The following is an 11,880-nucleotide window of genomic DNA, read 5'->3' as shown; positions in this document are numbered from 1 at the left end:
AAGTGTCAACACACCATCGTCAGCTATTTTATATTGAATGCCGTTTACCACTGCAGTGCTACTTACACCATTATGAATAAAACACGCCAACGGACTTACAACGTCGACCGGTTTAATTATTTTGCTGTATTTTTTTGACTTGCTTGAGGCACTTAGACTATAGTTGAAATTAATGGCGTTGGTATGTAGAACATTTTTCTATAAAAATGTCAGTTTTTATTATTTTGGTACTTAGCGCCTTAATTAATACACGTATTCAAGTTCTCTCTAGAAGGTGACAAAACAATTTTTGCATAATTCTCGGTTTAACTTATTTTTGAATTTAAAAAATTAAATTTTTATATAAAAAAATATGAAAATGTGTACTTATAACTTATTTTTTTTATTTATATCGAATCGAGCTTTGATGCGATAAGTACCTATACCAAAACTCGAATTGATATAGATAAAAAATATTTCAAGGTATAAGTATAACATGAGTATATTTACTAGTTTAATCGGTGTCTTTTTTTAATTAGAAAACATACGTTAAAATTATGAAATTTTCAAAAATCGGTTTGTTACATCCTTAAGGACTTATTAGACTACATTGTATTGTCAAACATATTCATAGTAATAATTGAGGGGTGTATTTTCAAAGTGAACTTATTCCACTTCACCACATTTTTGGCAAATGCCAAAAAACTGTTTACGGTGTTGATGTTATAATATAATATTATTATGTTTTTGGTATTGGAATAAGTTACTTTTGTAACTAACAGTGATTTTGTAGTTGATTTTTTCTACTGGATTGAATGCTATTAAGTTCTTCTATACAAAATATACTTGTTCAAAATTTTATTCTTTAAATTCTGGCATTCATAACTGCATTCAAGTAGTGGAATAAGTTCACTTTGAAAATATAGTCTGTCGATGTATGTATCTACTAATAAAAATCTGACTTCCAAAATACGCACATTTTATATACTTAGTCTTTTTTAATTGTAGATTTATTTTTAAATAAAACAAATAAGAAATCTTTTTAAAATACGAGTTGATTATTTAAAATGAAAATAGATATCAATAAAGTAAGTATATTAAACCTGTGGTATGATGGTAAAACATGATATGTCTGTTTTTTTTGGCAAATTGAGTTATGTATTCCTTTAGACTTCTTATTGAGATCAAGATATCAAAATATGGCATATCTAGGTCGGGAGAAATAAGTGTCAATATGTGATAATATTTCCATTGTTTCAATAACATTTATTACGAAGTTTAAAATCACCTGAACAGTTTAGAAAAACGGACATATCGTGTTTTGATACCTTACTACAGAAATAGCATTGCTCAAATTCGCAGGCAGAACCATTACGATCACCCTTAAACTCTAATTTTTATCTATCACATTCGGTCGATATTTTTAATTAAATCACTAAAATACTCTCTTGAACCCTCAATCTCCCATACGAGTCATTGTATTCCTAATCCACTGTGAGTAGGCATGGACCTTGGTGTACACTCCAGGTCTGTTCTTCTTTCCACAGCCGTCACCCCAAGATACGAGACCGGTCAGCTCGAATCTTCCATCTCGCGTACATGCCAGAGGACCACCAGAGTCTCCACCGCACGCGTCAATTCCACCTTGGAGGAATCCTGAAATAACGAATAAAACACAATAAAATAAACTAACTTAAATTGAGGCGTATTGCGCATCTATTCTATACACAAGACTGCTACTGGCCGCTATAGAAAGCTATCGAGGGTAGGTTTTCATATTTTTGTATCTAAGTATTAGCACTTATTGTAACAACAAGTAAATTAGTTGTAATTGTTACAATAAATGCTATGTTTTAACAGCACCTCTCTTGACTGCGGTAAATTTTAGAGCGAGACAGTTTTCACTGTTTAGACGGCTAACTTATTGTAACAATTATAATACTTCGATACAAACATATGAAAAACTACACTCGATAGCTGCCAATAGCAGTCTTGTGTATAGAATAGGCAGGGGCGGATTATACCATTCGCTACTCTACTTGCAGAACAAATTAGGATCCCTCATAGAAAAAAAAATATTTTAAACAAATTGTAACAAAAATCTAAAATCATGCGAAAATCTGTGTTTCATAATTATTAATTTCTTAAATGAATGCAAGCAATATTTTCCAAATACACATTTATTAAATTGTAATGTATTCATTTCGAGTTAATAATATTCGTAATTCTCCGTGAGTAAGCATGGACATTGGTGTACACTCCAGGCCTGTTCTTTTTTCCACAGCCATATAACCTTAGTTTTATGGTAAGGATGTATGGGCTTTGAACCTGCTGTGGTTGAATAAACGCATCCTCAAAATTCCTTGGACTGATCGGGTGATAAAATGTTGACGTTCTGATAAAGTATAGAAAAGTTCTGCGTAGTATTAAAACCTGAAAATTACGGTATCTCTGCCATATTATAAGAGGACAAAATACATAATTCCCCAACTTATCATCCAAGGAAAAATCAACGGTAAGCGTAGCAAAGGACGACGTCGCATTTCGTTGTTTAAGATCCGCCTTCCACCTAACTGTTTTGGCGAGCAGATGATAAGATTAGACCGTTGGAGGTAGAGCATACTATAATATAACCCATACACAGGAAGTTAAGGCGAATGCTTCAATTGTTCTCTTCTGGATCTGTTTATAACAGCTAATCTATTGGTTTATCGATGGTGAATTTAAACAACAGCAACATAATACATCTAATTTGTGAAATTTATTAATATTACAAAATGTAATTCAAAATTGATCAGTACCTGCACAAATCATCGTGTCCAATATCTTTTGCTGTCGTCCTCCGTATATTCCGAGCATCTTGCAAGTCTCATGGTCTACCAATGGAACTGCAGCCACTCGGAGAACAGGTGCAAGAGTTTCTACATTTTCTGGAAAGATTTTTCACTCTATCAATATGTTATTTTATAAATAATTAAAAAAAATATTCACAACTTTAGCTAATGGTTATCGATCGGGCTAACCTTCTACAATCAACAAGTATAGTCCAAAACCTAGTAACAGTGGATGAGTTTGTGTTTCTAAGATCGATAATTAGTGGAAAAGGAGGATGTGAAGCAAAGATATGAAGGCACATATAGATTGCAAAAAATGAGATTACACGTCTTACCACTATATTATGGAAGGATCGGGGAATTTCAATTGTCACTAAAATGATGCTTGTGTTTAAAAATTAATGTTCTCCATATTTTTGTACGGTGTACGAGTCATGGGCCCTGAGGGCAAAGGGATGGAAGGTAATTGATTACTTGTCTTCAAAATATGGTATTGGCGCCGAATGCTTCGTATTTTTAAAATAAATGAACGGCTCACGACAACAATTATGTTTGAGACGCATTCTGCATTATTTTGGACATGTTGTTCGGCGCTACGCGAATAACCTGGAGAGACTGGTGGTTTGTTTTGAGAAGCATATGATCGAGAGCAGGGCTCGAAATGGACTGGAGTGCACCGGAGCGCCGTTCCGGTTCGTGAACTGGGTAAAATTATCACTCCGTCTCGTGGAAAAAATAATTTGACCGTTTGAGCTAGATAGGCTACACAACAAAAAATCTAACACACTTATTTTTATAAAATAAACATAAAATTTGATACCTATGTAAATATTTTCATAAAATTGTCGAGCGCTCCGGTTCGTAAACTTTATCATTTCGAGCGCTGATCGAGAGGAGTGGAAAGTATTTCTCGCTAAGAAGATGATGATATTTTAAGGTGAAATATTTTAAAGTGAACGACCAAGAAGATACTAGGTACCCAGATGAATTGGCTATCGGGAAACTTTCTGCATAGGTTAGTTGCATTCTTCTGTTTCAGTGGAAAAGCAGTGACATTTTTGATTGCGTCTGTCCATAAGAAAGGTGCTCTTCCTCGTCCTATCGACCTTCTATTTCCTCCGCGGGTTATATGACCAAAAAATGTAGAGTTCGCCACAGGTAAACCGATGAGAGTGTGTCTCAAATCTGAAGTTGATTGATAATGGACTTATTCGTCAAAAAGTTCGTCAATCAACTTTTCCTCTACTATATTATCATAATCGGGCATATACCGAGGGATACAAGGTGATAAGAAGCATCTGTAGTTGGTCATACATCTGGAGATGTCTAAGGAGCAACTACCCAATATTTAGATTTCCACGCATTCAAGTATGTCTAATGAATTAATTTTTAAGCTAGTCGTGATACAAAGTAGAAAAAGGAAATAAAAGTTGTCATGCCAAATAAGAGCTTGTTTGTCGTAAAATTGGTATGAAATATGGTAAGATTGATCCAATAGCTAGTTGGATCAACATTGATATCTCTTTCCTTTTGGTACATAGGCCATTCCCAGAGTGTTTACCACAAATACGCATAGGGCGTTAGCTATACGACCAATGAAGGAATGGGACGACTGGCCTCCGGACAATTGGACGCCGCACTGTCGTAGACACGTGTAGACAAGGTATTTTAATCAGTTTCTATCTACTACTTAGTAGTTTGAATTCATTTTACTCTTAACATAATGTATTCTTTATCGCGGATTGAGAATTACCATGCCTAAGGCTTTATATTAAATAAAAAACTTTTTTTTCGTTGGAACTTAAACATATGCACGATTAAATCATTGTTTACGTCTGCATATTTACATTCTTATCGACTATTAAATCATAATATAATCATTGAAGTATAAATAATAATATTGAATATTTTTTTTATAGTACCTATAAGTACCTAACGTCTATTTATTTTCGAATTCCGTGGCGGCCAGATGTCCGGTGCCAAATCGTCCTAGACCCACCAATGAGTATCTAGCTGAAGATTGAAGTTAGCTATTATTTCACTGAATCCATGCTCTGGAGAAAAGTATCTAAGTACTGAAAAAAAATACTACACTATATTATATTTTTGACCCGCGATATATAGGAGGCATGAATTATATTGACGGACGTAAAATTCGCGGGATTTAATACTTATTAGAATATTTTGGTAAAACAAACCGTTAAGAGTTCCCCATCCAGTGACTGAACATGCTCCTGATGAAGGAGGTTCTCTACTCGGAAGGCATATCGGCCTCACGTGAGATGAGAAAGGAATGCCTTCCGGTCCTGCGCCGATAGACACTACGGCTATGTCGTTGCTGTGAGGGCCATCTGTAATAAGAAGATGTACGATTAAAATTCGGTAAATATGCATTTGTATATATTTATTATAGTATTTTAATATAAGAATATAAAAAAATTGTGCCCACCTACTTACATACTGTCAATAGATAACTAGAGTATGGTTACATGTTTTTTCTGACATTATGTTTTTGGGCTATGAAAATACACAACTGAAAAAGCACAAATGTATAACAAATATATTTTTAATAATAAAATTATTGAAAATAAATTAATATTTTATAAGACATGATAACCTACATAATTTTGAAAACCTATATATTTAAAAAAAAGTTGAACTGAATGAGTTTCGAATGTACATATTTCACTATCGTGTGAGTGCTATTATCTTTTAATGCATCGATTCGGAGGTGTTTCCAATTCCGACAAGGAATTTAAACCAGCTTTGAGATGTTGAGACATGTTGAGAGATAGCCGTCTAATAGAATAATATAACAACATAATTAAATAATATAAGAATAAAGAAGTACGTGTTTACATCTAGCGCTCGCTGCGCGACGCTTCTAGATACCCCTCTTACGCCGCACCTGTGTGTGCGGCGTGATACTAGTTACTTCTCTTCGGTTATTTGTAACGGGCGCATATAAAATGTAATCTATCTGTATAATAATATTCATGCAGTTTAATATAAATAAAGTTAATCGTATATTAAAACTACGTTGCTTATTTACGATCCTCATAACAATCCACTATTCCCAACAGAACATTATGACATAGCGGCTACTGCGTCAGCATATAATGTGGGTCTCGGGCTCAAAACCCAGGTCTGGCATCATGGCCCCCACATCCTGAAACGGGCCCCTAGGTCAGGATGACCCCCTACCTATCTCTAAGGCCAAGGGAAGTGTGATGTTCTACAATAGTGTTCCCAAAATGGTATTCCGCGGAACCCTACGGTTCCACGAGGTAAAATAAAGAGTATTTTTAGTGATTTTTTTTTTAATGTATTTCTAAATTAATGTGACCATTCGCCGTTTTGGATAAATCGCCATTTTTATTAGTCAGAAAAAAATAATTATAACATGCAATTATTCTATACGTGAACATCAATCATCACAGCACATCAAGTTGCATCGCATAGCATCATAATATTTTAAAATGTTAATGTTTCGTATATATAAAAGCGCAGCCGTACTATTAGAACAAAAATTGTGATTGTGATTTGATATGATTTGTGTTGTTGTTTTTCATAGTATGTTGGACCCAGAGTATGGGCCAAATAGGTTGAACAAGTGGTTAACATCCATTTATCGTAAATAACAAAAATCTGTTAAAACACCCTTATATAATTGAAGACACAAATGGATGAAGGAGTTATGTGACAAAATCAAAGTTTTGAGTAAATTGAGGTCAAAGTTTTTTTATGTATTTTTTTCAGTTGAGGATAATTTTACTAGTGATGTATTCAAGTGGTAACTAAGGATCGCACAATTTTACTAACGTCAGAAATAATTTGAACACGTGTATTAAATAAGGCTCTAAGTACCAAAAAGTAGTATTGCCTGTAGTTACAAAATACCGAGTCATTGCAGTAAAATTTCATGAAGCAGAACTTTTGAAAAATGTAGTTTTACAGTGTGAAGCAATCACGGCAGCTTCTATAATTTTAGGTATTAAGAACTCGCAAGTGTCAACACACCATCGTCAGCTATTTTATATTGAATGCCGTTTACCACTGCAGTGCTACTTACACCATTGTAAATAAAACACGCCAACGGACTTACAACGTCGACAGGTTTAATTATTTTGCTGTATTTTTTTGACTTGCTTGAGGCACTTAGACTATAGTTGAAGTTATTGGCGTTGGTATGTAGAACATTTTTCTATAAAAATGTCAGTTTTTATTTTTTTGGTACTTAGCGCCTTAATTAATACACGTATTCATTTGTTAAAATCTTCAAATGTGTAATTTATTTATAAAAACGTGTACATGACACCTAGATCCACTGAATAAAATAACATAATAAAACTAAAACTAAAAAAGATAAAGTAACACAGTGCCTTCATCCCTTGCCGTAATGCCAGACCAATGATTATTTTAAGATGTTTGATACATCCATATGAAAGATGGGTACATAACACCTTCATCCACGCAATAAAAAGACTTTGTCATAAAATGTAACATAACACCTTCATCCACTTGTGTCTTCAATTAATATGTTTTATATACTATTACTAACATGATTTGTAGATAGCGTCGGGAGTTATTAATGATATACACAATCAAAGATTTTCTAATCTGCATGTTTCTGAGAGTTTCTAAGGTTATGCATGATATTCAATAATAAGAATCTAAAATTCTTGAATCTTGTGTATATTCTAGATTCAGTGGTAGGGTTACCTTTCCGGAAGTCGGGATGTGCCGCCACGTTCCGGATCCGGAAACTGTGCTCGTGTGTGTCGCGTTCGCTTAGTCGATATTCACCGGTTATTACACGGAATACTTCCACTTGTAAAGGACGCTAAAAGAAATAATTTAATAATTGAATTTCAGTAAATTAATAATTAAGTTGACGTCTCTGTATCAATAATATTGTCGAGTCATATGTAATAATATATACATCTTACAATAGTATTAGCTTTTCTGAGCTGGCAGCTGAAAAAAAAATATTTCATTTATAGGGACTATCTTTTGGGTCGTCCAATCGTATGTGAGTTTATCTAAAGGCCAAGTTACACTGCCAGATTCTCTCGCCGATCCCCGAATATGAAATGTCACTTTGGATCGTTCACTATTCGTTCACGACCCAATCAAGTATGGGTGATACAGTGGTCGGCGTTTACTGTATGTTCTCGATAATCGTGGAACCAGCTGTCATCGATTGTCAATTATTAAGTTATACGCAAAAAATATAAATTATTCTATTATACTCATGACATCTAAATTAAATGTTCGCAGAACATTAATTAGTGGAGAAGTTAAGTCCATGCTTACGTGAAGCACTACAAATCTGTACATATCAATGTTGCTAATCGTATTAAGTACTATAATTGGTACAGTTCGGTTATGAGGAATACAGCGGAAAACACATTTTGAAAATACCCGATATATTGAATTATTTGTTAGGTTAACCTAACCTAACCTAACCTAACCTAAACTAACCTAACCTAACCCAACCTAACCTAACCTAAACTAACCCAAACTAACAAATAATCCAGTATATCGGGTATTTTAAAAATGTGTTTTCCGCTGTATTCCTCATAACCGAACTGTACCCAGTAATTATAGTATACTATACTTTTTTTCCACGAAAATATGAAAAATTACTATGATTTTGAAGAATTCTAGACGATAAATGGTCATGTATTATAACTTTTAGAGAGATGCTATATTTTTTTATACATCTGTACTATAATAATCACTAATCAGCATAGAAAAAATGGCAACACTACATACGACAAAATAGCATTCGAGTCTAAAGCACACGTGCATATACTGAATACATACGGAGTACATTATAATATATACCAACTAAATTAAATATGCTACATTATTAGTAATTAATGGGTATTCCGTTTATCACCTTGTCAAAACAATGAGCTGCGGTAATAATAGTTCTAGGACCGATAACCGCGCCTCCGCAGTGATGCTCAAACTTGCCAGAATCCGGCCCGAGCATTTTTATTTCCACCTGAAAAAAAAAGAAATTCGTATTACATACTTTTATTGGCGTGATTTATTTCGTATTTTGAAATGATTTTAATGTGAGTATCTATGGACACACCCATGTACGCAACAAAAATTTTATTGTGTCCACTTTCAGTCTTGACTTATCTGCATCCACCTAAACTCAGTTCGCTCTAACCGCTCGAACCGCTCTAACTGTCTTTAATATATAATATTATCGAAAAGTATGTATGCGTTAACTATTGGCGAATTTAGCTAACAACCTAACAATTAATAATTATAAAGCTATACAAATGTTGTTTTGTTTGACTTAATGGTTTTATTTGGAAGAATTTCATTTAAAGTTGTTTAACTCACGTTAAAATATAAATTGTTCGTGGTATTTTATCAAGATCATACTTAGGAAACGAACGAAACAATGTTCTTTGTAACGATTTTATATCTGATAAATATAAATGATTTAAAGGTAGGTATAACAGAACAAGTTAAATTAAATAGCTCTTCGGATGGCTAGATTTACAAAAGGGTCACTCTAGGGAGAACTGGACGCCACGCAATCGAATGAAATTATAAAATAAATAAACGTTAGTGAATTACAGGTACTTTTAAAATATTATATTTTAATACTCGGTTAGAATTTAAATATGCACACGTAAATAATGATTTAATTGTGCATATGTTTAAATTGCAACGAGAAGAGAATTATTTTTATTTCTATACAAAGCATCAGGCATGATAATTCTGAATCCGCAATAAAACACATTATGTTAAAAAAAAATTAGAACTACTAAGTGATTAAAATTTCTCGTCTACTTTCTATATAAAATCGTAACGAACGTCTATATTTTATTTCATTCGACAGTGCGGCGCCCAATTCTCCTAGCGTCCAGTTTTCCTATTCCCTCACAAAAATAGCCAAATCCAAAATACGTAAGAATAAAAAACTTATTCGTCGTGGGGTGTCGTTAAAGATATTGGAAATGGTTACACAATTATTATTATCCTCAGCTTATAGAATCTCAAGGAAGTTGAATTTTAGTTTGGATGCCTTCCTTGAAAAGAAACACGTAAGTGACATATTTTGCATTTCACCGCGTTTGCCGGATTGGTTATCAGAGATTCCCCTTTTAACCATATTGTCTCGAATACGTTCTATCATGGTTCATAGTCTGTTGACGGAGTGATAATAGCCTATTACCTACCCTAACAATGAATTATTTAGACTGTAAATAGAATGTACTTTACACCAATTCCGTATTTGGAATTATGAAGGCAGTTCGATTTTAGAATCGAACGATTGTATGCATAGCAATTAGTTTATTTTTTCCTTTTTATATTGACAAGAAAATGGCGGCTCGTGTTCTGGTTTCAACTCTGTCTCGTTGTTAACATAACCAAACTACGAATTACTCGATGTTTTATGTGATTATTCAGCTTAAAAAAAATGGTAAATAAAAACATAAAATTGACGAAGGGGTTAGTTTAAAACTAAATTTTATATTCAAATGCCTGCTTTGATAAGGTGATAATATTATGTGGGAGGTGTGAAATGTTAAATTAAAGTTGAATTTAATTATACACTATCCAATTTAATGAGTTTAAATATTCAAGGCTTATTTTGGCAACATCTGGACATAATATAATCATATAATATGCAACTAACCGATTGAGTGAATCTTAAATTATAGGGGAATGTCAAAGTAGAAGTCTGAATACGAAATCACTTAAAACTAATTAAATCAGTATATTAATTATTAGAAGATTGTTTCAGTTTCATACGTTTAGGTTTAATCTTTATAGAAAACAGTATTTTTTTTAATGTCTTTATACCCTCATAATTAGGGATTGCAATACCGGTATTCCAGTATTGATGAATACCGTAATACCGGTTTTAAAATTCAAAATACTGGAATATTCGGTTTTTAGAAAGCACACTCGTTTACGTTTTTGAAAATGAATTATATGTGCTGCTTAAATGCGAATATATTGAGTGAATCCAACAGAGTTGAAAAAATAATAAAACAAATTTCATCAAATATATTTTACAAATTATCATATCATTTCGAAATAGAAAACATCCGTGACAAAAATGTTCAATTATTCTAGGTATAATTATTATTGATGTCTGTACAAGCGTTGAATTTAAGAAGCTTTTCCTGCAGCCGGATTTATTTGAACATGATGAACTTTTCAGGGATTTAGTTAAAATTGTCAATATATTCAAATTATTTGTAAAAAAATCACTAGTTCTACAATTATGATCAATATATATTTTTAAATGTCATAATTTAAAAATAATAAATGTAGGTATGTAGGTTTTTGTTATAAAATAATATTTTCAAAAGATTTTAACAGCTATACTTATTAATAAGTTTCTACTACTTCTGTTTTTTTAATGTTTAAGAAATACCGGTATTCAATAAGAAATACCGAAAAACCGGTATTGACGTTTTCATTCGGTATTGCAATCCCTACTCACAATACCACAGCACTAAGTACATTATGCAAAATATGTAATCAAAATTTCAACTCACTTGCCATGGAAACGCGCCGTATGGGCTTTCCATTCCTCCAACGATCTTCCCCCTTCTAGTCGGTTGGAAGTCAACCGTTCTGGTTCCACACTCCACAAAACCAACTCCACTCTCATCGTTAGCTGGATGCAGTGGAAACGCCAGGTTCTGATAGTTGATATATCCATGCTGGTATCTCGAGGATCCTTCCACATGTTTTGTTCCACCAATAAAACACTGAACTATTATTAAGAAGAGCAAATGAATGTTTTTGATCTTCAATGCCATTGTGTTAAAAATAGTTTTAGTTCAATATGACGTGTACTCACCACTAACCGGTTTATGTGACACTTTTTATGGATAAATTAAATGGAGTTGTTTTTGTTGTTTATTTTTGCATTTTTATGTTGGTATTGTTTATGAATTAAATTGTAAAAAATACACTGAAAATAATCACAGTAAATAAAAAAGACGTATATTATAAGATATTACATTAACTAGTATTAGGCAAGTCTCCATATCTCATATGAGACGTGAAAATGTAT

At 33.0% G+C, this 11,880-nt stretch overlaps 1 protein-coding gene across 1 annotated transcript; it reads right to left on the bottom strand.

The window, feature by feature from the left end:
• Window positions 1-561: 561 nt before the first annotated feature.
• LOC147065099 (serine protease 33-like) lies at window positions 562-11,623 on the bottom strand. The gene is made up of 6 exons (XM_085956930.1): window positions 11,357-11,623; window positions 8,719-8,826; window positions 7,536-7,656; window positions 5,012-5,164; window positions 2,781-2,909; window positions 562-1,635 (listed from the first exon to the last, which is right to left on the bottom strand). Exons 1-6 carry the CDS (start codon window positions 11,621-11,623, stop codon window positions 1,436-1,438), a joined length of 978 nt encoding a protein of 325 aa, XP_085813056.1. The 3' UTR covers window positions 562-1,435.
• Between the last annotated feature and the right edge of the window lie 257 nt (window positions 11,624-11,880).

Source organism: Rhyacophila brunnea, unplaced genomic scaffold (assembly GCF_057557595.1).
Source record: "Rhyacophila brunnea isolate RB1 unplaced genomic scaffold, BYU_Rbru_1.0 scaffold_6, whole genome shotgun sequence".
Taxonomy (NCBI): domain Eukaryota; kingdom Metazoa; phylum Arthropoda; class Insecta; order Trichoptera; family Rhyacophilidae; genus Rhyacophila; species Rhyacophila brunnea.
Note: the sequence above shows the minus strand (reverse complement) of the source record. Positions and strands in the feature narration are given on the sequence as shown.